The sequence below is a fragment of the Balaenoptera borealis genome (genome assembly GCF_965194805.1).
Source record: "Balaenoptera borealis genome assembly, chromosome: 15".
In the NCBI taxonomy this organism is placed as follows: domain Eukaryota; kingdom Metazoa; phylum Chordata; class Mammalia; order Artiodactyla; family Balaenopteridae; genus Balaenoptera; species Balaenoptera borealis.
Window position 1 is genome coordinate 59719143 of NC_138871.1, and position 27392 is coordinate 59746534.

Sequence of the window (27392 nt, forward strand, 5' to 3'; positions counted from 1 at the left end):
TTACTTCATCCAATCTCTGCTTTTCTCCCTATATTGGCCTCATTCTCTCCCACTGTTATGTACACTCTTTCCCTATCCCAGGAAGTGTGGCTAAGGAAACAATTCCATACCCACATTGTTTTAGCTCATGATTCAAATGGATGACAGACTCCCTGCATCCGTGAGATTTTCAATCTCATGAAAATACTTTGGTTGCTTGTATTCAGACCATGTCTAATCACCATGGATGAGAAGTTGGTCCATTATTGGTCAGGCCTGAGTCACACACTGGTCCTGCAGTCAGCGCATACACTGTGATTAACAGTCTCACAAGAACCTAATGAGATGGGAGGGAGACAGTTCCTTCATAGAAAGAAAGAGTGGGCAGACAATAAGAGCAAGCAAATATCAACTACATTTCCCCCATGTCTACTTAACACAAACTCAGACAATTTCAAAAGTCCCTCCACCTAATGTTTGTCCAACAAATGTATGTCCAACTAATGTATAACTAAAGTCACACTTACTCCAAAGAGAAACAACACAGAAACACATCCAGTTACTACCCCATCTTCATGCCCAGGATCTCTGGGTGATGTACACATCTCTGATATCCAGATATGGTTTCTCTTGATTCAATAATCTGCAGTATATATTTTTAAAATTACATTCATGAAACAACTGGAAGTTTGAACACTGACTGGATATTTAATAATAATAATGAATCACTGTTAATTTTCGGGGTGTTATTGTATTACGGGTTTTTGAAAATAATACTTATGACTTATTAACAGATATAATGATACGATGTGTAGGGTTTGATTCAAAATAATCTAGTGAGTGGAGATATGCATAAAACCAGATTGACTATAAGTTGACAATTGTTGAGGTTGGATACATCAGGGTTCATTATTCTATTGATATTTATAGTGGTTGTTTGAAATTTTTCACTATAAAGGTACAATAATAATAGTTATAATAAAAACATAACCTGCAGTTTAAATGATCAATGTAATGATCCCCTACAGCTCCCTTACACAGCAGAGGAGGAAAAATAGCATATCTTCCAATAAAACTCCATTCAGGGGACTTTCCTGCCAGTCCAGGGGTTAAGACTCCGTGCTTCCACTGCAGGGGGCGCAGTTCAATCCCCGGTCCGGGAACTAAGATACCACATGCCTCGCGGTGCGGCCAAAAAAACTAAAAAACAAAAACTCCATTCAGAAAGGGTGCCATGATATATGCCACAGCATGTACCAGACCCTACAGAATAACACCGCAAGAATTTACATCTTGACAGTGAAACCAATCTGACAACCCCAGGCTTCTCCCTGTGCACAGATCGCCCACATTCATTATTCTTCAAGGCTGTGCCTAAAATGAATGTAGGAAAAAATCCTTCTGGAGGTCCTGCCCCTTAACATCTCTCTTGCATTTGGTTTTATTACAAGGACCTGGGGATTGCCTTAGAAATCCAACAATCCCAAGTGCTTTCCGGTTGATATTTCTCTGGAAGTTCAATACTTTTAAACCCTTAGTCATCTACCGATTGGGTCTACTTCTGTAGGTGAAAATCAGAAATCTTGTCTTGTCCTTGATTATAGACCAGACTCTTCCGCATACCTGTTTCTTAGCAGCAGTTCTTAGCCTTCAGCTAAGAGAGTCCTAAATGACTCAGGCTGAGGTATTGAGGCAGAACTGATCAGTGTTGTGCCCAGGCTGAACCCATTTGTTGGCTGTTTACTAGGGAATGAATTGTTACCTTCCCCACCAGCCAGTGTTCAACAGGATAGTTTGGGGAGGGGCTTAAAGGATCAGGCTTCCGGATTTCTCAAATTCCTCCTGAGTCCCAATCACATACCCTACTCCATCTCCCACCTCCCGACCTCTGCCAACACTAACTTCAGCTTGGGGCAGGGATTTTGGCTTTTGTAGTTCCATGAGGTGCATGATTATCTGACCCCCAGCAGTCTTAGATTACTGCCCACATCCAAATGGAGGAAAGGCACCTCTTAACGAAGTTATATACTATTTCCTTCCTGCTTTCACAGGGACCAATTTATACTGAAGCTTTTTCTTTTCTTGAAAGACATGCAAGAAGCAGGCAACATCCTGAAATTCTGACGATTCCTCTAAAGCTCCAGTCTCAGCAGGCACATGGTCTGAGTCCAAAGAAAGAAGAGGTCACCCTTTAACCATATGTTTTGGAACAGCATAACAAAGATGGACGATTTTCTTGCCCTTGGTATAGGGGTCCTCTCCATCCTGTGATACACTTAGACTCAACCAAATCTTTACATCAGAGTTTATTCCTAGCAATGGCCTTTTCCTAATAGCAATTCTATACTTACTTTTTTTTAGTTGTAAAGGACAGAAAACCAACTCAAACTATCTTAAGAAAAACAAAGGAAATTTATTGGCTTGTCTGACTCGAAGGTCCAAGAGTAAGACTTCCAGTGCAGCTGATCAAAGATCTCAAACAATTCAGCTAGCCCCACTCTCATTTTCTCATTCTCTTCCCTCCAGCGCTCGTGTTCTCTCTCTCTCCATCTCTAAGATCTGCGTGTTTCATTTTGCTTATGTTGGCCTCATTCTCTCTTGCCACAGATGAACTCTGTTCACATGGCAGAGAAGATGGCCCCTTGCAGCCCAGCTCTACATCCACACAGCTCACAAGCCATGCATGTAATTTAATTCAAAGGCCCTGACTGGCCCTATTTGGATTATATCCCCACCCCTTGTGTAAGTCATTAAGGACAGGTTATCACAGTTAACCAGGTCTAGGTACATACCGACTCTGAAGTGATAATTATACCAAAAATACATGTGTTGAGGGAGTAAACGTTCCTCAATTGAAAACAAAACAAAACAAAAACAATGACAACAAAAGACAAACAGGAAAAGCTGAGCAGAAAAGCACAACAGATGTTCCACTATTCCAACTTACTTGTCTTCTATGCCTGAAGGCATTCCTAACATTCCCAAGATTTATGGGGTCAGAAAATACATTACCCATTTATCTTTTCTGATAAATGTACGTGAAGAAGAAATTCCAGCTAACCAAAATTAAGACACTAAGACAGGAGATGTCCACATACTAAAAAATACCAATGTACTTCCTTTCCTCAGTTTGACTCTAGACTTGAGAATTAAGTTTTATTTGTGCTTTCAGGTAGATTTTGCCATGCTGGGCTGAGACTTGGTCCCTCTTTTTTGTTTTCAACTTAGCTTCTGCTTTGGCTCCTTTCCCAATTCCAAGAAATCTGATTCTCAAGTTACATCCTTCATCAAACATTTCAGACAGCACCTTTTATTGGATTTGACCAGTTAAACAACACAGTTGGTACATAACTACTAGGATGGATAAAATCCAAAATACTGACAACACCAAATGCTGAAGGATGTAAGACAACAAGAATTCATTGCTGATGAGAATGCAAAATGGTACAGCCACTTCGGGAGACAATTTGGCAGTTTCTTACAAAGTTAAACATAGTCTCACCATATGATGCAACAATCACACTCCTAGGTATTTACGCCAATGAGTTGAAAACGTATGTCCTACAAAAACCTGCACATAAATGTTTATAGAAGCTTTACTCATAATTGCCAAAACTTGGAAGCACCCAAGATGTCCTCAGTCAGTGAGTGGATAAATGGTGGTACATCCATACAATGAAATATTATACAGTAATAATAAGAAATGAGCTATGAAGCCATGAAAAGACATAGAAGGACCTTACATGCCTACTGCTAAGTGAAAGAAGACATCATACTGTATGATTCCAACTATATGACATTCTGGAAAAGGCAAATCTACAGAGACAGTGAGAAGATCAGTGGTTTCCAGCAGTTTGGGTTGGGGGGAAGGAGGGAAGAACAGATGGAACACAGGGGATTTTTAGGCTAGTGAGACTCTTCTATATGCTACTGTCATTGTGGACACATGACATTTTGCATTTGTCAAAACCCATAGAACTAGACAACACAAAGAGTGAACCCTAATTTAAACTACGGACTTTAGTTAATAATAATATATCAATATTGGTTCATCAATTGTAATAAATACACCATATCAATGCAAGATAGTAATAGTAGGGGAAACCGAGGGGGGTATATGGGAACTCTCTGTACTTTTTGCTCACTTTCTTTGTAAACCTAAAACTGCTCTAAAAAATAAAGTCTACTCACTTAAAAAAAGAAAAAGAAAATACAAAGAGCAGAAGCATCTTTTGGTGCCAGAAATAAGGCAGTGCTCAAAAATAAAATGTGTGTATGTCAAAAGGACATAGGATCCAATCTAAAAGAGCTCCCAGTAGCCAAAGCTGGATCAACTTCATAACAAAATAAATAATGATAGCATGGGGTTGTATATAATCCTAATAATAAAATAAATATCCACAAGTCCATACTGAAAGAAATAAATAAGATACAACTCTTCCTTATGGAAGAATGAATTCCAATTAAGAAATATGGGGGACTTCCCTGGTGGTGCAGTGGTTAAGAATCCGCCTGCCAATGCAGGTGACAAGGGTTCGAGCCCTGGTCTGGGAAGATCCCACATGCCGCGGAACAACTAAGCCCATGCACCACAACTACTGAGCCTGCGCTCTAGAGCCCGCGTGTCACAACTACTGAGTTCGTGCACCTAGAGCCTGTGCTCCGCAACAAGAGAAGCCACCACAATGAGAAGCCCGCGCACCGCAACGAAGAGTAGCCCTCACTTGCTGCAATTAGAGAAAGCCCACACGCAGCAACGAAGACCCAAGGCAGCCAAAAATAAATAAATAAATAAAATAATTAAAAAAAAAAGAAATATGGAAGGAATGAGGGAAATAGAAAATCGGCATTAGAACACTACCGTGTTAACTGCTGCAGGCAAGATCTACTGATGAATGCTCAAACTAATGGGTGAAAGCTTGAAGAGAAACAGGATATTTGCACAGTCTCAAAATATTGTCCAAAAATTACTTATTAATTACAATAGGAAAATAGTAACGGTATAATAAAGTAAAGCAGACATCACCTTAACCAAGTGATCAAGGTTAACATCACTAGTAATAAAACATATTGAATCATGTATCCACCAATACGATGCACCAAGAAGGGTACATGACCCCTAAAGTATCCTTCCCAAAACGCATAATTGCAAGCTCACTGTGAAAAAACACCAAGCAAACCCAAATTGAGCAACATTCTACAAAATATCTGATCAGACTCTTCAAAAATATCAAAGTCATGGAAGACAAAGAAAGCCATGTTCACACTGGATAATTTGAGGGGACTTTAAACAGGGGTAATTTAAGGTGTTGGCAGAGTGTAGGGGAATAACAAAGGATGGTCACAGTGGCCAGCACTGGGCTTGAGCAGGCAAAGGGAGGAAGTAGTTAGTGGAGCCTGGATAGAAAGCTTGTGGAGAGGCCATCTGACAGGACCTGTGACTTTCAGTCAAGGACATAGCCATCCTGATGTGACTCCCCCAGGGAGGGATCTAGAGGAACAAACTCCCCAAACTCACTCTCCCCGCTCCCTCCAGTCTCCTGCCAGCGCTCCACAAGGAGCAAAACCCAACCTGGAGCCACAGGCGAGGACTGTTGATGTGGTCCATGCAACGCCTGTCTGCTGGGTCAACGCACAGGGTGGAGAAGGCAGAGCATGGACCTGGAGGGCCAGATGGAAGCCGTTCAGCACAGAGCTTGCCCTCACAAAGCACACATTCCCGTGGAGGAAGACAAACAACATAGTAACAGCAAACATTCAGTGAACGCTGACCACGTGCCAGACGCGCTCTGAGCACTTTACGTGTTATAACTCACCCCTCACAATAGCTAATGAACTCAAATTAACTAATGAGGAAACCGAGGCACAGAGAGGTTAGAAACCTTGTGCAGAGTTTATATGTGCATGAGTTGGTATCAACTATTGTGATTTGAAAAAAGACAAAGCCACATCTAAACTCTTAAGTAAATCACAGCAAAATGTTTTTGGAAACTATAAACTAGCATTTGGGGAGGATGGAAAATGAGGGCAAAATGAATATTATGGGTAAAAGACAGAGGATTTATTTTTAAGTTGTAAGATAAAGCACTAAGACTAATAGTCCTGGGGATCAATTGAAATATAGTTGCCAATGGATGTGTAAAAAAAAAGTCAGAACAGCTGGATCAAAAAGGAAAACACATTATAGAAAAAGAAAAGAGAGAAACAGGGGTGGGGAAAATAATATGAGCATATTCTGTTAAACAAAATTAATATGCAATTATAACTATTTAAATATTCATACTATGCAAATACTTTTTGCAAATGAAATTATAGACTTGCTTGCAAACAGTAATCGTGCTAAATAAATGTAAGGTGCTATTATTTAAAACAACAACAACAATAACTAGTGGATAATATTGGCAGCAGTCCCTACAGAAAGCTCAAGCTTCCAGGAAGATACTATCTATAAAGAAATATGCAGGGCTTACAGCATCCCCACAGCTAGAAGGGGCTTAGAAATGAGAAACATTTCTTTCTGAGTTCTCCCTTGAATTGAAATTGATTGGCTTCCTGGACAGTAACATGGTGAGTTTCAGGATGGAGGTTCAGAGGACAGAATCCTCCTGGCTTATGATTGCCCCACAAAGTTTCTCTGTGGGACCAGGACAAACTTAAACAGTTCAAGTAAATGGCCCTCCAGCTCTGGTACTTGTAACTGTAAACATGTCTGTGCTGCCCCCGTCCACTCAAGCCCCTCCTCCCCTTCATCCACAGAGCTGACGAAGCACAAGGGAGCTGAAGTCGCTGTGTGTTTAGATCAGTTCTGCAGGACACAGCAAAATCCGAAATGGATTGTGACCTGCTGATAATCTTTCACAGCGAACCAAGTGATCATTGATTAAAAATAGCTTTGAACATGTATTGCACATCTATTTCAGGCCTCGTTTTATTTGGAATGCAAATACTGCTGGAAGCCAGAGCTACACGAGCAGCAGCTGGAAAGCTACTCAGACATTCTAGCCAATTCCTGTCAAGCCCAGTTGGTGAAATGAATGCCATTCTGCGGTCTCAGTGAAGGAGAGATTGTTAATTATGCCCCACTGCCCAGTGGTTTCTATTATGGACACATCTGAAATGAGAGGCTCATTTGAAATTCCCAATTTCACTGCTTCCCGGAGCCTAAACCAAGTTTAAAAACTGATTTGTGAGGATGAGAGGGTAGTGCATACAAACTGCCTCGCCCACAGACTCCAGGTAGGGCTCTAATGAAAGTCTGTCCTAGTTTCAAAGGCTCTTTCATGCCCCGGGTGCTCATATTTTCATCGGTATTTCTTACCAGTTCCTAAAATGCAGTGTTTGGGCAGGCTTCTCAGTAAATAATAAATAAAACACACACGCCCATCCCTACACCTCAAGGCTAAGGAGTTTAGTTTCCACGGCGCCCTCAACCACCGCAGGCTGTGATATTTTCATCTCTCTGAAAGGAAGGCAGGCTGGGACCTTGTCTGTTTCGACAGAAAGCCTTTCAAGGAATGTGTATGCCCTGCATCAAAAGACACGGCTGTTTTTTCTGAGGAAAACTCCTCTCCAAATGATCGCTGACTCCTGTTTTGGCAGCGGGAAGGGTGGAGTGGAGACTGCACTGTGGGAGTTGCCATCTTTGAGAAGGGAATGAAAACAGATCATCAGTCAAATCCAGGGTGGCTATTCGAATCCTACTGGGCTTTACTTTGAGCCAACCAGCCACTTTCTATTTCACTTAGACCTCAAGTAACACAGGTCCCTGACCCCCCTATGCTCTTCTATTCCATCTTCCCATGAGACCACCGGTGTTCACACAGCGGAGGTCGTCATCTGACCAGGCAGCAGCCCAGCATGGAGACGTAGGACCAGGCTCACGCTGGCGAGTCAGGTGTCCTACGTGACGCAGTATTGTTACCGAGCAAGGGCTGGCTGCCCCAGGCGCACAGAAGCCAGTACTATGGCATTAGCTTTTGAGAAAAGGAAGAGCTTCACTGTGAGATCGACCGGCAAGGAAACTGGAGACAAAGTTCTCAAATCTGTCTCTCCATCCAGGCTTCAGGGCAAAATTAAAGGAGTTAGGGGAATTTCAAACTTGGAAGCTGATTGGCTAGACTTGAATTAGTCCATATAAGCTACTCACGGTGCAGGAGGCCAGATTTCCTTATTGAAGGACTTCTTGCTTCGTAAAGGGCTCCAGTGGCAACACTTCTATTCTTTGAGTTCTGTGGACTGAAGATCCTTGGTTCTGGGGTCATCCTGGAGACGTGGGTTCCTGTCTTGCACATGCGCAGTGCTGCCTCTGTAAAGTAACTCAAGGTTTGATTAGTCAACCTAGTTACAGAGGCAAAACCAGTTTAAGCTGGTGCTGTTTCAATTTGATTAATCAACACTCTATTTAAGGAGGCAAAACTAGCTGAAGCTGATCAATGTTTTACGTGCTGTTTCAATATCAGAAGCGCTGGGAAGCTATGTTCCCTTACCCCACCCTCCCTTAACCTGCCTGATGACTAAGATTCATTTTATTCCTTTATGCCAAATCTTTCAAGCCTTCGTCCTTAAAAAAAAAAAAAAAAAAAAAAAAAAAAAAGTATAAATGCTCTTAGGAGGATACAATCATGTTTTATCATTCACTTACCCCTGGTGGCTAAGTTTCCAAATTTTTTCTGACAGTGGGAATTCTGATGGGGGAAGAAAAGTTAGACTGGAGAGGGTGAGAAGGGGCTGTCCCTAAAGGAAAACACATGATTAAGGACAACGAAAGTAAACTCCGCTGGAGAGCCTTATTCATAATTTGGCCTGGAACTGACCTTGCTTAGTCCAACCTAATTTGCACCAACTACTTGGATGATGGATCAATTTTATAGAAATCAGTCTTTGATAAGACTGAGGAAAATCAGTCAGCTGAAGAACTTGAAAATTACAGAGAGCAATATACAGGCTTAATTTTAAAAGTGTTTCTGAGCTGCCTAACAATGTATCAATTAATGGGAGAGATTGTGCCATTCCTTCCCCAGGAAATATTTAAACAGTCTCATTTGTTTCTGGCAATGGTGCTCGACAGGGCTCTTTGGCTTTAGGCAGGTGTGGAGCTAAATCAAGCTGGAGATCCAAGCCAGTTCTGAGGTTCTCCTGTTTACTCAGCTATCTCATGGAGACTCATGATTTTGACCTGAGGAACTGAAGTCAATGTGACATTAAAACAGCCAAGCAGGCACACAGGTGCCCTCAATTAACAGGGTTAGGACCTCAGGCCACAACTCTTCTGTACCTCTTTGAACTGCCTGGTGTCCAAAAAGGGGACTCCACGCTTATCTGGCGTGGACACAGAGATCCTGCAGAGTCGAGGTCACTGTGCAGGATCCCTGGCTCTGGAAACAGCCTTACTCTGAGCTGCCCAAAGCCCACAGGATAGAAGGTGGTAACTTTAGGGAGTGCCTCTTGCATTTCTCGACCATGAAACCAAATGCTCAGAATGGTGCTTCCAGCTGAAGCTAGAACCAAGTCAAGGAAGGGAATGACAGGTTGGGGTCAGATGTGGAAACAAGGCAGAATCCAGATTTGCTCAAAACTAAGGTTAAGGGTGGAGCCTTGGTTCAGAAACTTAACCAAAAAAAAGCATGGTGCCATGGAAAGAGCAAGTACTTTGGAAGCAAACAGACTTGCATTCAAATCCCAGTTCTACTACAAGATCTTCTTCTAGGAATTTCTTTGTTTTATGAGCCTCCATTTTCCTCATAGGTAAAAAGAGGCTAATAGTTTTTTCTTTGAGAAATTACATGAGAATTAATTAAATTAGATAGAATATGGCAGGGCAGGGAGCTAGGCTCAGAATGGGCATTCTATAAATATAAATTATCCTGCTCCCTACTCCTTGGCCCAGTGACTGCAGATTAGAATCAACTGGAAAAATTTTAACTCATTCCTATGCCTGAGTCTCCTCTACCCCAGAGGTTCTGATGTAATTGATCTGGGACAAGATGCGGTTATCAAAATTTTCAAATATTTTTAAAATCTTTCCAGGAGATTCTAATATGTTCCTAAGAGTGAGAACCACTGTCCAAGTATATCAGAACGAGTATCACCCTTGGATTTGAGATTTTCTATTATGGATTATAGGCAAATGTTTTCTTCTCTGAGGCTTAATTTCTTTATTATTTTAAGAAGGGGAATAATATTCTGATTTTATAGGATTGTTTTGAATATATCATGAGAGATATTTAATAAAGCTCCTAAAAGAAGGAACTGATAATTAGTAGATGTTCAATGAATATTCATTTTTCTCTTTCTTTCTTGTTATTCGTCAGAGAACACACTTGGCCAAAATATTAATAAAATAAATAAGGACAACAGACACGAGATAGTACCAATCAGGCAGTTTTGAAGTTAAGATAATTACTGTCTACCTCAGGCAAAACTTTCTTACCTATCTTGTGGTGGAACATGAGGTTAAATCCTAGGAGAGGGATGACAAATATGGTGCCCATTTACCCCAGTCCTCCCTGCCATGCTCACGGCAGACATAACTAATCAATTACAGTACTCTTTCCTATTGAGCCCTGATGAGGCCACAAAGTCCTTTACTATACAGCTCTCTCAGGCCTATACGAACAATTAATCAGAGCTAGTACATGTCTTGAAACAAATCTGCCATCCTTATTTTAGGTCAGGGCTGCCTTAAGCCTACAAATGTGGCATATTTCAGAGATGATTAAGTGGGTTCCCTGGTCAGTAGGGAGTGTGTGGCCAGAGACAGAAGCAGACCCTGAGAGCACCCAGCTTTATGCAATCTGATAAGCAAACTAAGCTACTCGAAATGAAAGAGCCAACTCTACACGCTGCTTGGTGCACTCAAGGGGTTGCTACCTCCCACAACTTCCAGAAAGAGTTATCAGATTGTTTTCCAAAAGCCAGATTATTTCTTGGACTTAGGAAGTGTGAAAGTAACTGTGGCAGCGTTTCCCCCCTAAGGTGATAGGCAAAGGCTCTGATGAGAAACCCCAAGGCAGCTCAAGTCAGTGGGTGAAAGCCTGACCTTGATGCCTGCAGGCTTGTCACAGCTGAGACCTCGTGAATGTCAAGGCCGGAGGACTGGTGCGACTGGCTGGGACCCTCACCTGCTGTGCCCGCCCAAGGACAGCCAACACTTCGGCAATGGAAGCTTCTGCTAATACTCCTTATGACTGATTAACGCCTTTGAAAGCCATCAGTGTGTTCACTTGTTACAGAGCAGTGTTAGCCCATGCTGGGCAACATCGGGAAGGCTTTGAGCTGATTCCACAGCAAGCACAGGTTATCATTCTGATAGCCTGTTAAAAGTCTTCTGCTTGGGCCGCATAGCACAGGGAGATCAGCTCTGTGCTTTGTGACCACCTAGAGGGGTGGGATAGGGAGGGTGGGAGATGCAAGAGGGAGGGGATATGGGGATATATGTATACATATAGCTGATTCACTTTGTTATACAGCAGAAACTAACACAACATTGTAAAGCAATTATACACCAATAAAGATGTTATAAATAATTAATTAATTAAATCCTTAAAAAAAAAGTCTTCTGCTTGGGACTTTAAATAAAATTGTAACTTGCTCCACTCGATCGTTCCCTTTCTCTTTTTATAAAGACTCGGTGCTTTTCTTTGTAAAAATTTAGGAACAGGACTTCCCTGGTGACGCAGTGCTGAAGAATCCACCTGCCAATGCAGGGGACACAGGTCCAATCCCTGGTCCGGGAAGATCCCACACGCCACAGAGCAACTAAGCCCGGGCGCCACAACTACTGAAGCCCGCGCACTCTAGGGCCCACGAGCCGCAACCACTGAGCCCGCGTGTTTCAACTACTGAAGCCCACGTTCCTAGAGCAGACTATCCGTCTGACCGTTGATAGATACATGATAGAGCTCGTGCTCCACAACAAGAGAAGCCACTGCAATGAGAAGCCCTCACGCTGCAACGAAGAGTAGCCCCCGCTCGCCACAACTAGAGAAAAGCCCGTGCGCAGCAACGAAGACCCAACGCAGCCAAAAAAAAAAAAAAAAAAAAAAAATTTAGGAACAGGAATTAAGAAATAGAACTACTGCAAATGGAGCAAATGGTTTTGTTCACTTGGGTTTCTTCCCTTCAAAACGTGTTGCCTGCCCCCTCTACTTCCCTTCCCAGCATGGAGAACTCAGCACAGCGAGTTCACCATCACAGGACGGTGCGAGGGTTGAGGAAGCCGTGCGGAGGCACGGATGCAGGGCAGGAAGGGGTGAGACACAGGGGTGAAGAGGGGGGTGTGGAGGTGGTGGGCGGAAGAGACAGCGGGCGTGGCTGGGAGATTGGGCCAATAAGGAAATATACTAGGATAACAGGAGCCAAAATTCTCATTGCCGGAGAAGGTGTTTACAAATATTGAAACAGGAAGTCTAGAAGACCATGAGGGTTTGGATTGAAACCAGAGTATCAGTATGAACTTAGCTTTTATTATTGTTTGTGTTTGTGTGTGTAAATACATACATACACACAGATAAATACAGAAATAGTTACAGATGTATATGTGTGTATGTATATATACATATATTAACACACATATATATCTCATATATATGTGTGTGTGTGTGTGTATTTCCTATGTCTGTCCACAGAGTGAATGAGCCTAAAAGCAATGACACCCCAGTAGCAATTAAAACATTGAGTGCCCAAATCTTGGTCTCTGAGTATACCCTTTATTAAAGGAAACCAGAGATCCTTGGGAAAATGGCTGATTCCAGGCCTAGAACAGGGAAAGTACAAGTTGAACCTGAAACATCACCTTATGCCAGAAAATAAGGACATGCTTAACAAACAATGGGGACATGCAATAACATGGATGAATCACAAAAACGCAAAAACGTTATGCTGAGTGAAAGAATTGTTACACAAAAGACATACTGTATTATTCTATCTACATGAAGTTCTAGAATGGATATCTATGATGGAAAAAAAGTCCGAGCAGTGATTGTCTGGTGGGGGAGTGGTGCAGAGGCAGGGAAGTACCCCAGGGCGGAGGCATGAGGGAACTCGTAGGTACAGTAAAGTTCTCTCTGGACAGAGGTTTGAGTTATGCAGATGCACACATTAGTTAAAACTCATCAAATGGTTCACCTAAGATCTGTGCGTTTCCTGTGTGTAAATTTTACCTCACAGGGAAAGAAAATGAACTATAAATGAATATTAAACTATAGTTGTTGATATGTATACTGACGCATTTAGGGGAAAATGTACTGATTGATGTCAGCAAATTACTTTGAAATGCGTCCCCAAAAATGAAGTGGATCAATGGATGCATAGAGAAATAAGTAGATTTGCAATAAAGCAAGTATAGTGAAATGTTAGCTGTACAATCCGATGATAGATACATGTGTTCCCTGTAGATTTATTTTATCTGTTCTGTATGTTTGAAAATTCCCATAATAAAGTGTTGGAAAATTTTTTAAACCTTGCCATGGACTAAAAGTAAGAGTGGACTGAGCTTCCTAAGGTGAAACAGCATAAGGCAAAGAGCTGGACCAACTGAGAAGCCCAGACAAATTGCACTGGAGTATTTCTCCCAAGAGTGTGTCCTAAAAGAAATGAGATATAGGAACATGTATGGGTCAGTTCTTCCCATCATCCCTAATGTTGAGATCATTCAGAATGACTATCCGTCTGACCACTGACAGAATACTCTAAACCACCAAATCAACCTAATCATTTTTACTTTCTCTTCTTCTGAAAGTGTTACCAGTTAATCAAATTGCATGAAAACAGCGTGTTTGGATATAACTGAATGTCCTTTCATTCCTATTCTAGATCAGTAGTTATCTACTGGGACTGTGTCTCAGATTTTAATATATTATTTTTTGCTATTGTATTATAATGGTAATGCATGATATACTATATATAATGTTCTGCTAGTTGCTTTTTGCCTGTTATATTCCTGGACAGCTTTCCATGTCAATACATATAAATTACATCATCTGTAAATGGAAACATGATAATTGTGAAGACAAATTTAGTTAATATTTATAAATAACTTAGAGCAATGTCTGGCACATAGTAATTGTTTAACTAAGATTACCTATTTTTATTTCATTGTAAAGATGTTTCATGATTTGAATAATTTATTGATGGGCAGGTTACTGTTAGTTTTCCCCAACTACAAATAACGTGGAATTAAACAATCTTATACCTATGTCTTGATACGTATAAATATTACTAGGATAAATTCCTAGAAGTGGAAGTTCTGGGTCACAGAGAATGTACCCTGTACCAATTATATATCTATTGTCTCTCAGCCAAACCCCATCCTCCCACACTTTTTTTTTTCCCAGCTGGGGTAGGAATCTGTAAATTCCCTTTCCCAGACTGCCTTACAAGCTGGCTTCTTTTGGGTTTCCAGGAAGATATTGCTAAATCAACCTCCAAAATGGTTGCATCAGTTTGAATTCCCACCAACAGTGTATCAAAGGGTCTCTTTCCCTACTTAAGGGATTTTTAAACAAGAAAAAAATATAGCTAAAGGGCCCCAATCTAGACCTCCTAAGTAAGAATCTTCAAGGGTAGGGCCCAGGCATCTGTGTTTTCTAAGAGCATCACAAGTGATTCCAATGCACAGCCAGACAGGAACCATTGTTCTAGATCTTTGATTCTCAAAGTGTGTCCCTAGACCAGCAGTGTGGGCACCACCTGGGAGTTTGTTAGAAATACAGAATCTCAGGAGCTGCATCTTAACAAGATCCCCAGGGGATTCAAATGCACATTAAGGCTTGAGAAACACTGCTCTATAAAGGATGCTATCAGATGAGCAGCAATAGATCCAGTTCTCGTGGGGCCTAAAGCTTATACAGCTTGGGGGCCCTTTTTACCGAAAGAAATACAAAATCACAGACAAAAACTGAGCACAGATTGAACATTTGTTTACAATGAAGTTAAGACATCATAATAAAATACTAATTTCTAAAACTGAAAAATTCCACAAACATCACAAAATCCAGGGGGAAAAAATGACAAAACATGTTTCCTAATGAGCTGCCTAAAATACATGTATAATATTTTTCTAAATCTGTAGTCATCTCTTTATATGATAAGCCACTTTTTTCTGCAATCTTTCTATAAGGAGATGAGAAAGATAATTCAGTCTAGTAGAAATTTGTTTTTTCATGATTGATAATTTAGAAAAGTTTTTTCCAACTTCCAACTCATTACAGTGTCATGTAACATTTTTAGAGTTTTGTCAAATTTGGGCTAAGCTCTATCCAGTTTCCTTCACCTATGAGCTAAAAGAGTCATGGTATTTCAGGCTTCTTGAGCAGTGGCTAATTTTAAATACCCTCTGACACAATGACCAACTCATTAACTTTTCTGTAGTCCATGTCCTCATGCAGACCACTACTTACCTCCTCGGTCTGTTCTTCTGTTCTTTGTCCTGGAATGTCCCAAATTACATAAATTTTCTCTCTCTTCTGTTATTGTTTAATCTATATTTTCCTTGCTGTTGTGATCCTGTTTCTTGTCTTTATGACTCTGGACATCAGAGTTTTTAGCTTCTGTTGTGATAAGAGAGTTTTCAACATTTTGAAGTCTCTGCTACTCTCCTTTCTTTTAGTTTAGATCGTCAGTTTCCAATAGGATACATCCTTCCTTTCCTCTTTGAGTTTTAGTGTATCAACCGTTCTGAAAATAGATACAAAATTAATCCGAAATTAAGGCATGCCCAAGAGCAAGTCAAATACATTTCTAAATTGTGTCTACAATATATTAAGCTGTGTAATAGTATAATCAAACTACTCTTATTCTCCATCTATCACCTTACTGAGGAATATAGGAGTTCTGTCACTAGAACCCTTGTTTCTTGAGGACTTTTTAATGCATTGTGTCAATACTGCATGCTGCTTCATCTAAAACCAGCACAATTCATCTTGACAAGATGTGTCAGATATGCTAAGACTTATTTTGAGATGCATAAAACCTACAAAATCACAGACTTACTGCTTATAGTACTGCTTAAAGGTTTTTGCTCCTACAAACACAGGCATTCTGGAAAATTCTATTTCAAGCACATATAATAAAAAAAAATAGAGAAAAGAGTGTGTTTATAATTGTATATGCTGCATTATTAAGTATATTCCTGATGGAAGAACATTTCCATTTTGTTTAGGCATCATTGAGAACTGAAACCTCCATTTATAACTTTATGTGTCAGACAATTGGAAGAATTTTCAACAGACTAGCTTCTGGCTCTGTACATTTCACACTTGTCTCTCTCCCAATCCCCACATGCTTCCAGTGCCAAGAGTTGTAGGATAAGTTCATTCCATGGTACCACGTGTGCCTTGCACCTTCATGCCACACTGGTGAGGGAGCATGCATTGATACAATGCATTAAAAAGTCCTGAAGAAACAAGGCTTCTAGTGGCAGAACTCCTATATTCATCAGTAAGGTGATAGACGTAGTAGAAGAGTAATTTGATTATATTCTTATGTAGCTCAAAATGTTATAGACACAATTTAGAAATGTATTTGACTTGCTCTTGTGCGAGCTGGATGGCATGAAATATTCTTAGAAGCCATACCTATATTAGAATGACTAGTAACAAGGTAACTATACACAAAAGTAACTCTAGACTACATAGAAATGTATCATTAATATCCTCAACACAATTTCCCTTTATCTGAATCCCAAAAATGCCCACAGCCATTTCAAGGCCACCCCACACCTGGGGAATTATAATGAAGGGAGAGAGGGAGTAAAGAGGGACAGCTGTCGTAACCAATTTCAGTTAAAATATTTTACTTTTGGAACTTTACAAAAATATATGACCATGTAAAAGATATTGATGGGCCCCTTCCCAGGGCTTCTGAAAAGAGCTGTGCAAGCAAAGATCCCTGACGCTTAAGCTTCATTAAGTTCACAATCTGTCCCTGCAGAGCAGCACGTAGGATCAAAATGATAAAGCAGAGAACTATCTTCAGAGATCCCTAGTAGGACCCTCTTGATATAAAGATGGAGAAGCTGAGGCCCTCAGAGGTTGTGTGACTTCCCCAGGGTCACCCACTGGGTTAGTAACAGAGCTGGGACCGGACTCTTGACTCTTAAGTCCAGTTGTCTTTCTCTAGAGTGCTTCTAGCTTTGCGGGTTTTCCCATTAAAACCTTTAGGCTTTGAGAGCTAAATTTATGCCCAATGTGTACTGAAGGAAATGAAGTATTAGAAGAGGTATCCCTCCAGATTTCATTTAGGCAAAGTGCCAAAAAAATACCCTTTACTCCTGTGATCAGTTTCACAGCCTCTCACAAAGTACTTGCCAACAGAGATTTTTTGCTGATCCACTGAATCTTACATGGCAAAGAAAATAACCGTTTCCATAAGTCACAACACACGTGTTGATGAGATGTGGTTTGATACCACAACAGGCATTCTCTACCCCAAAGAAGGAAGGATTACCTAATGCTAATGCTAATGCTGATGTTATCCTATTACAAGGGTCTCATGCTGTGGCTCTATTCTGATTCGTGCCTTGAGATAAAGATTTAATATCCCTCATTTAAATTATAGTATCTATCGGGTCTTTATGGGCTGCCCCATGTTCCTATACTAACATTTCAATGCAGTCATTTCCACCCCAAAGATTTATTTCGTCTGACAATTCAAACACATCCCACAATTAACTCAAATATCAGCTCTCTGGGCCATATTCTATTGTCCTCATGCATGCAACAGTCATTTACTGGATGCCCCTGCTGTGCTGGGCGCCGTAATAGGGGAAATAGGAAAGGCATGTGACATTGAAGAGGGACTACAAAGATGAAAGACACAAGATGTTTGCCCTCGTGGAGCTCCTAGACAAGAGGGAGAAACAGATACCTGGCCCGCTTGTTGCAACGCAATAGGGTAGAATCTGAGAGCACAGAGGAAGGGAACTGTCACTCAGCCGGGGAGAGGGGAATTCAAGAAGACTTTGGAGAGCTGACCTTTGAGTTAATTCTCAAAATAAAATGTTCACCAGAGAGAGAAGAGGAAGGGCATTAGAAGTGGAAGGGCCAAACTGTGCAAAGGTTTGGAGATGTGTTGGAGAATATTTAGGAGACAAGTAAACCCTTATTTAGGCTACAACCTAGAAGCCTGGGGGCAGGGAGGGTGATAGCAGGAAAAAAAACTGAAATGCAAAGAGTGTCATACCTGCCTGGTAAGTCTTTGTGGACCATGCTCAGGAGTTCGGACTTGCTTCTGCAGGAAAGGGTAAGCTTTTAGGCAACGTGGTGACATGATCAGACCTGGGTTTAGGAAAGCCAAGTATAGGAGGCACGGACTTAAAATGCTGTGTGTGGCAAAGGTCCAGGCAAGAAATAAAGAACCCGTACTAGGAAAATCCCAAAGACTAGGATGATGGCATCCACTGGATATCAAGAGATATCTTCCGAAAACCATCTCATTGTAAAGGTCTATAACTAGAATTGTCAGGGCTGGATAACTGGACTAGAGCCCTCCCCATTGTCTTTCATATAGCAAGCAGTCATTTACAACATAAAGTTCCCAGATCATTTCTCTAAGTAAATGAGAAGTGTCCCAGGATGACCTGTATCTGACCATTCTCACCTGTTCTAGCCTGATGACATCACATGCTGTTCACTTTTTTTTCTTTTTTTTCATTTGGGGCTGGATCTAGATAGGCCAATAAGTCTGATCCGTGGAGACAACAACCACGTACGTGGCTTGGGACCTGAGTCTCCAAGCTCCTCCCTTCTAGGTCAGACAGGAAAACACAGAAATGCACTGGCCCAGTGGGACTGAAAGTATCAGTTTATTACTAGGCCAGCAAGCACCCAATAATCCCCCAAATGCAGAGTTCACTGGTGAAAGCTAAACTGGAGAAAAAAAGATTAAACTTTAAGATAAACGGGGCCTTTGCTCCCCTCCCAAATCTATACCTTGGAGCCAGAACACTCTGGCATATCTATGATAAATGGGCCCTCAGAAAGGACTGCAAGTCCACTGAGTCATTGGGATGGATGTGGTCTGCGGTGGGCAGCAGGACAAAGGGAGAGCTACCTACCTCTTCCCCATGAGCAGCCCTGCTCGGGGGCTCTTTCAAGAGAGAGGGAGAGGAAGAGACACCTTAGCGCTTGTGTCTAGGCAGTGTAAGCCACAGGAAGTCAAAGGTCTTGCCTTAAACACCGTTATCCTTGTCAGTCAAATGCGGCCAAGGAATTTTGCAGATTCTGACCAATCGGAGTAATCAGAAGGTCCCAATAAAAGGATGGAGAGAGACAGAAACACCCTCCCCAGGTAGTGAGAGGGGCAGATATGTTTGGTGGAAGGCAGAAGTCGCCAGATAGAATATAGAATGCCCAGTAAATTTGGATTTCAGATAAACAACAGATAATCTCATAGTATAGGTGTGTCCCAAATATGGCATGGGACGTGCACTAAAAAAATTTATTCATTGTTTACCTGAAATCCAAATGAACTGGGCATCCCATACTTTGAGAAATCTGACACTGCTCGTAGAAGAATCTTCCTCCTAGATGGCCTAGATGTTCATATCCCCACACCTAAATTAGAATCTCAGGGTTCCAGAAATGGAGAACTTTAAAATCACCCAGTCCATCAGCTTAAATGTGTCCATGATGAGAGAGAGGAGACCCAGAAAACTGCAATAGCTGGGCCCAAAGTCACACTTCGAATTAATGGCAGACCAGGGCATAAAATACATCTGCAGATCCTATTGCAATGCTCCTTCCCCTCTGCCACCCTAAGCCCCTTTGTCCCTTGGCTCACTAGCTCCTGGATTACATGAAAATTCCTTAAGGGCAAAGAGAATTATTTTTTAATACTTTCTCCCAATGCTTTATGAGCCCTGGCAGCGCAATCGATATTGTGGAGTGGCATGCCATGGGGCCAAATTACCTGGATGACGGCCACCTCTCTGCACTCCACTCACACCTTCTGTGTCCTCTGCTGCTGAACCCATTTGGGGGGCGTTGCTAGGAGGCTGGCACAGCCTCCAGCCAGGTGTGAAAATTGTCCCAGCCCTCCTGAGAGGCCGTGAAGTATGACTTCCTGAATCACACACAGCCTTTGGGAGGGATCCTCTCTACGGAGGTAATGGGTTCATGGAAAACACAGCTGAGACCTGCGAGCTTCTGTGAAAGGCAGTCGTATTTTAATCAGAATTTTCAGCTTCCTCCACAGCAAACCTTTGACCAGCGCTGCCAGCAAAGAGCCAGCTGGACTTGTAGGATTTGCTTCTCTCCTTTCCCTTGCCTCCCTCTTGTGGAAAAGCAGGCAAGAAGTTAGCACAAGGAACGTGAGGAGGTAGGAGGAGCCTTTAAACACACACTCAGACTGATAGAGCAACGGCTCTGCTAAGTAAGGCCCTTGTCTGCCAGCCCTTGACAAACGTAGGAAGTGGGGTGATCTTGACTGCCCTCTGGCACTTCTCACAGCTCACACCACTGTGTCTTCTCCTTGTTCCCAGGACCCTGATCATCTTCCCTCAGCCCCAGCCCCTCCTCATCTCCCTCTCTCTGTTCCTGACCTCCTTCTTCTATAACTCATCCAAGACCTAGGCTTCTTGGTGTCCTAGTGCCCCCGGCAAGCCATTCCTTACTCCGCCAGGGGACAAACTGCATCATTTCAATTAGAAGAAGCAGCACAGTCTTAAGCAGGATACTGAGATGCTTAATGACAACGATAATGACATTTATTTAGTGCTTAATAAGTGTAAGCTCCTTTTGCGAAACACATGACACACGTTATCTCATTTACACTCATACTTCTCACAGCAAACCAATGAGGCAGATACGGTGCTTATGTCCATTTTACAGAGGAGGAAATCGAGGTTTGGAAGCATTAAATAATACACTCGAACTTTTACTCTAAGTGGCAGAACTGGGATTCAGACTGAGAAAATCTGACTCTAGACTCTGGAAAGCCCTGCAGTAATGGAAATGTTCTGTGTTGTCCAATATGGGAGCCACCAGCCACAAGTAGCTACTGAGCATTTGAAATGTGACTACTGCAACTAAATTTTAAATTTTATTTCATTTTAATTTAAATAGCCACAGATGACTAGTGGCTGCTCTAATGACTAACACAGCTTGGAGTATAAGCCCTGTGTTATTCTCGTTACCTGCTTTCCCCTTCCCCACACACAGACGCACAAGCACACCCTGAGTGGGTTAGGGAGATATTTTGTTTACATCATTCCCCTGGCCCTTACTCTACATAGATTTAAAGTAGACCCTGATGAGAAAATTGATAGTTGATTTATGTCCTCTTTGATGTAATAAGGCAAGACAAAGTGAATCTGTGACGTAAGAGATACGAGCTCTTATCCTCACTCTGCTAGTGACAAGTCACGTAATTTCTCTGGGCCTCAGTTTCTGCCTCTGGACAAGGACAGACTATACTCCCTGATCTCAAAGACCATGTCCAGCTTTAGTGTTCTGCAGTTGGAAAGTGCCTCCACAGAACCCCTCTCTGGCTCTCAAGGTGGCACATTGAAAACAAGACCCCCAGGTGAGGAGTCTGGCACCAACAGTGATTACCTGGAGGAAGAGTCAGCAAGCACGGCTTGATTGTGCGCATCCAACACCCCATAATATATGGGGTTCTTTTTTTAGAACCCTAATCAGAGACTCCATTTGCATAATTAACATCTTTAGGCTTAATTGCAAATGACACATCTGTTCACCATCACCCCCTCCTTGGCAAACTATGTGTTATAAACACAGCTTCTTCAGCTCTGTAAACACTTGGTGCCTGTCCTTTGCTTGTTGCTTTAGTCACTTCCCACCTTGGGGCAGTAATAACCCCGTGTGACCTGTCCCTGTGTGGTCCCATCCCTTCTGCCTGCAGTGCTCAAACCAGATGAGGACCTGCTTGCGACAACTACCCATTCTGACTGGCCACAGTGCATGAGTTCTTAATCTTGGCTTCCTAAAGATGCTCCCTAAAGGCTTCAAAAGATGCACGAAACTTTTTCAAGTTCTGGGTGAATACACTTGTGTCTGTATGTTCTGGGCAGAGGGTTCATTGCTTCCATTTGAGTTTCGATGGGTCTTCACGATACAAAAAACTGTTAAGAACCACATGCTCCATGATTTCATTCATATGAAAGTCCAGAATAGGTAAATCTACAGAGATAGAAAGTAGATTAGTGGTTCCTTAAGGCAAGATGGAAGGGGGCTATGGATAGAAGGATGAGGGAGTAATCGCTAAAGGCTACTAAATTTCTTCTTGAGGTGATGAAAATGTTCTAAAACTGACTGTGGTGGTTGCACCTATCTGTGAATAAATACCACTGAATTGTACACTTTAAATGGATGAATTGTATAGGTGGATTATATCTCAATAAAACTATTTTTTAAAATGGCTAAGAACCCCTGCTTAGAGAAAAGGGCTGTAGACTGTGGGTGACCACAGACAGTGAGGCTGAGCCCTATCTTCTCCCAGAAAGCCTTGGGTGGTACCAAGCACAGTTCTTTACTGGAAGTAAGGCCACATTTATGTGGGTCTCCCATGGGGTGTGAATTAAAGGCATCAAGAAGGCTCTCTAGACCCGTGCTCCTCAAACTTCAACAAGCATGTGAGGCACTTGATCTTGTTAAAATGCAGATTCTGATTCATGTTCTGGGGTGGGCCCAAGATTCTCCTGGTGGTCCAGTGAATACACTACAAATAACAAGGCACTAGACCAAAACTGCGATAGCACCCTTTTGCCTCCCTGGAATCTTCATGTCATCTAGCTACTTATGACGATACTTAATTTCCTGAGATACATGGCCCTGGGTACGCTTTCTTCCTGACTACGGCTTTCTCCCCAACTAACTTATCTGCTCTCTTGCTCTAGTGAGCTAAGCTGAACAGCTTGGAAACCTCAAGGGCCCCCTTTATCCTTCTCCCTTAAGTCTAAGCCAGATACAGACCCAATCAGCTCATTAGTTTTATTTCCCCTCAGTCCCACACTGGCCCAATTTAGCTCTTCAGAATGAGGTGGCCTCCTGCAAAAGGCACACCTAGCTCAAACAGAACTTTGACAAAATAAGTTAGTCCATCTGTGTGTCCTAAATGTAAATTTTCTTTTGCTCATCTCACTAAAGATTTCCCTTCCCCAGTACTGGATAAGGAAAGATGTGACCCTAATGCTTATTTTGAACCAAGGGGATGTTCATCTAAAGGGAGAAGGCTGTGGGTGTTCTCCATGAAAAAGTTGCCTCTAGAAAGAATAAGGACCCTTTCACTAGCCTTATTTAATTAGAACAATACCACAGATGCTATAGCAGGGATTGAATGGTGTAGTAGGTTGAAAAATATGATCGCAATATTTGGCAACAACTCCCATCAAAGTGTGGTGTCTGTTTCTGTGCCTTGAATCTGCGCTGGCCCCGTAATTTGTTTTCACCAATCGAATATTGGCAGCAGTGCCACTGTATGAGCTCCAGAGCCCAGCCCTCAAGAGGCCTAGCAGCTTCCCCACTCTTGAAACACTGCCCTGAGAACGCCATGTAAAGAACCCAGTCTAGCCAACTAGGATGAGAGGCTGAGGGAGGAGAACGAGGCACCCCAGCCGACAGCCAGGACCATTTGAAGGGCAGACCAGTGAATGAAGCCATCTTGGATCCCCTCCCCCACCCCCAGTTTAACACAGACACTGAAGTGAGTCCAGGTGAAAACAACAGAGGAACTACTCAACCACCCCACCGAACTGTGAGAAATATCACACCACTGTCATTCTAAGTCACTAATTTTTGAGGTCGTTTGTCATACAAAGTAGGTAAATAAAATAGATGGGATGATGAACTAGATAACATCTAAAGATTCTTCAAACACGATTCTGTGTTTTAAGAAATGTTGGGGGGGGGGAGTTGATTAAGCCCCAATCAAGCTTTTTTCTTCTGTCTACTCACAGCTCTCTTCTCCATTCACAACCAGTTGGCTTCCACATGTGCTTGTTGCCGACCTGCCATGTGAGGAAAACAGTGAACGCCCCCAAAGGGGCTCTTCACATCTTTAGTGACACTATTGCAACAGGATGTCTTGCTTGAACTGCTGCGGGATTTAGATATGTTCTAAGGGACTAGAGTTAGGTCACATCTCCCCCCTGCCAGGAAGCGCAGTACCTGGGGGCTTTGGGATTTAGATTGAACAGACTTGGGAGAGTGCTGATATGGGGTGCCTAGGGAAGAGAAGAGACAGCAGGATGGCAATGGTGGGGATGGAGTAATAGTCCCCCTTCCCCCGACTTCAAGCTCACTGCACAGGACTAATTTTGAATCTCTAAGAAAAGAGGCATTATGGTAGAAGCTGAAGGAAGACCTTAAGAAAATCTAGGTACCCAGGCTGCTTTAGAGTCCCAGAGACAAAGCTGGAGACACGTCTCTCTTCCTTTACTCACCCTATCCCAACTCTGCCACGCGTGCAAAGCAGCTTGGGCTTTCTAAGAAGGGAAGATGACGGATGTGCTTAGTGGGGTCCCATTCTCACTAAGGGCTCAGTCATCCAACACAGGGAAAGGGCCCCTGACAACGGAGCCAAAGCACACGAGCAAACTCGTTTCTGAGCCCAAGTGATGTATTGTACAAACACCCCAGGGAGCCCCTTGAAATAACTAGAGTAGTCTCTGAGGGGAAGGTGTTGGAGGTCCAGCAGAGAGGGCAGATAGAGAGCTCTGTGGAGCATCGATGTGAATGTGTTCAAACATGTACACACAGGCTGGTTACACAATGAAATAAAGACCTTTTTCAGTTTCTATTCTGACGGTCAGAGGTCTCCTTGACCCTGAATCAGATGTTCCGATATTATCCAGGTGCTTTGTACATTCTTCCATTTTCAAGAGCTGTTTTTCTACAAGTGTTTTAGGTTATGTGAAAAACAAAGCTAATTGCCCAACCTGGGTATATATTTTAACTAAGTCTGAAGATAAAGCTATGGAATGAAGGTTTGGTGTTCAGAGGGATAACTTAGATCCTCTCCTCCAGCTACTTATGGTAGAATAATATAGAGATGTATTATTATAGAGACTCTAATAATATAGGGTCTAGGTATTTTATCTCAAGGAGGATACAGATTGTATTATACTCTGATTTCAAGAAAGGAAATACAACCATAAATATCATGGACCAGGTTACAGGAAATAAACACAATTTGCCTGATTCAACTAGTTTTTTGTTATGTCTTGTTGCTATTGGTTTACTACAGCTTATTCCTCTATTAGTCTAACCACTAGGGGAATGCTATATGAACTATTTTAAGTGCACAGTTTAACAATTTAGTAATTAAATGTAAATTTTAAGGAACCTCGTAACCCAGCAATTCCACTCTTAGGTATAGACAGACCCTGAAGAGAAAACCTCATACATGGACCTGAGGAGACTTCAACAAGAAGATGTATTGCAGCATTTTTTGTAGTAGGGAAAACATGTTTATCAATAGGGTAGAGTGAAATAAATTTGGAGTTATTCATACAAAGCAATACAATGCAGCAGTTAAAATCACTGAACTTGATCAACTGGTATTAACATGGGTAAATTGCAACATAATGTCACATGTAAAAAGTGGTTAAAGGTGGACCTAGAAATAATCATACTAAGTGAAATAAGTCAGAAAGAGAAACACAAATACCATATGATATCACTTATATGTGGAATCTAAAATATGACACAAATGAACTTATCTATGAAACAGAAGCAAACTCACAGATACAGAAAACAGACTTGTTGTTGCCAAGGGGGAGAGAGGTGGGGGAGGCATGGATCGGGAGTTCGGGATTAGCAGATGCCAACTATTATATATAGAATGGATAAACAACAAGGTCCTACTGTACAGCACAGAGAACTATATTCAATATCCTGTGATAAACCATAACGGAAAAGAATATAAAAAAGAATGTGAATATACATATATATATAAAACTGAATCACTTTGCTGTACAGCAGAAATTAACACAGCATTGTAAATCAACTATACTTCAATAAAATAAATTTTTAAAAAGGTTAAATTGAGTTATAAACACATTTTTTAAAGTTGTTAAAAGATACGTTCAGAATATATCCCAAGGGTTAATATTAAAAGTCCACCTTCAAAGAGGACTACATATTCTTTCTGCATATATATCTATATAGTAAAAGTAATTTTAATGAACAAGAAAGATAAAGTCTAATGCTGTAATAGCACTTCTCTCTGGAAAGAAAGAGAAAGAAATAAAACAGTGAGATGGAAGTATAGAGATGTAGCTATATTGTAACATTTTGTTTCTAAGGAAGGAAGGGAAGATGGGAAGGGAATAATAATAACAATAATATGGCAAAATAGCAACTCTTCAATCTGGGTAGTTGATACATGAGTGTCAATTATGTTTTTTCACAGTTTTCTTATGTATTTAAACTATTTTTTTTTAAATTTAAAAATGGACAGCTCACCAGCAAAAGGACTTCACCCCCTTTGCTGTAGTGCTTACTCACTTCTTGGGTTTATTAATGACCAAGGCACAAATAGGCACATCCGTGGATTAAATACTTATACCCATCTCTTCTCATCCCCACACAAGCTATTTTTCCTCACTGTTGTATACATGCATCACCTTTGGTTTCTGCGGAGGATACTAGCCCTAGGAGACAGGATAAGAAGGAAAAGGGGGGGAAACATGAAACCAAACCCTTGTAAGACAGAAAGAAACACTCGCTCGGTTACAGCCCACTCTGGAACACTCTGCGTTTCTGTCATCTCAGGCACTCTGAGTCATTCTGAGCATCTCCTCCAGATACAAGTCACTCGGCCAGCCAACAGGAGCAACAATTACTGCTGCCTTAAAAGACTGGTTGGGCTTCCCTGGTGGCGCAGTGGTTGAGAATCTGCCTGCCAATGCAGGGAACACGGGTTCGAGCCCTGGTCTGGGAAGATCCCACATGCCGCGGAGCATCTAGGCCCGTGAGCCACAATTACTGAGCCTGCGCGTCTGGAGCCTGTGCTCTGCAACAAGAGAGGCCGCGATAGTGAGAGGCCCGCGCACCGCGATGAAGAGTGGCCCCCGCCTGCAGCAACTAGAGAAAGCCCTCGCACAGAAACGAAGACCCAACACAGCCCTAAATAAATAAATAAATTTATAAAAAAAAAAAAAAAAAAAAAGACTGGTTGATTTCTCCAGCGTCTATTTGCCTGCAGTTCTGGCTCTCTGACAAATCAAGTCAGATCAATTTGTACCCTAAAGAGTAAGTGGGAGGATGTGATTATTTTCTGGTTCAATAGAAAAACATTTCATTTCCAAAGGCTGCTGCATATCATTTCTTCTGGGATTCACTAGGAAGGGCTCAGGTCTGTAGAGAGTAAATGATGCGTTCTCAGGAGGACAGCTCGGTTTTGCTTCCCACCTAAGCTTTGGGAACAGAGGCAGGATGTGGGGTTGAGCAGAA

The 27392-nt window shown here is 41.9% G+C and overlaps 1 protein-coding gene across 4 annotated transcripts in view; it reads right to left on the reverse strand.

The window, feature by feature from the left end:
* The window catches only part of TMEM178A (transmembrane protein 178A), a 251528-nt gene that overhangs the window by 95887 nt on the left and 128249 nt on the right, over window positions 1-27392 (reverse strand). For 2 of the 4 annotated variants that reach the window (XM_082358326.1, XM_082358329.1), the window contains exons 6-7: window positions 15378-15654; window positions 8126-8284 (exon numbers count right to left, since the gene is read on the reverse strand). In XM_082358326.1, the coding sequence (XP_082214452.1) occupies window positions 8126-8270 (145 nt within the window). In that variant the 5' untranslated portion in view covers window positions 8271-8284; window positions 15378-15654. Of the gene's footprint in view, window positions 1-8125; window positions 8296-15377; window positions 15655-27392 lie in introns of all 4 variants that reach the window. The other 2 variants (XM_082358327.1, XM_082358328.1) reach the window with 2 other exon arrangements.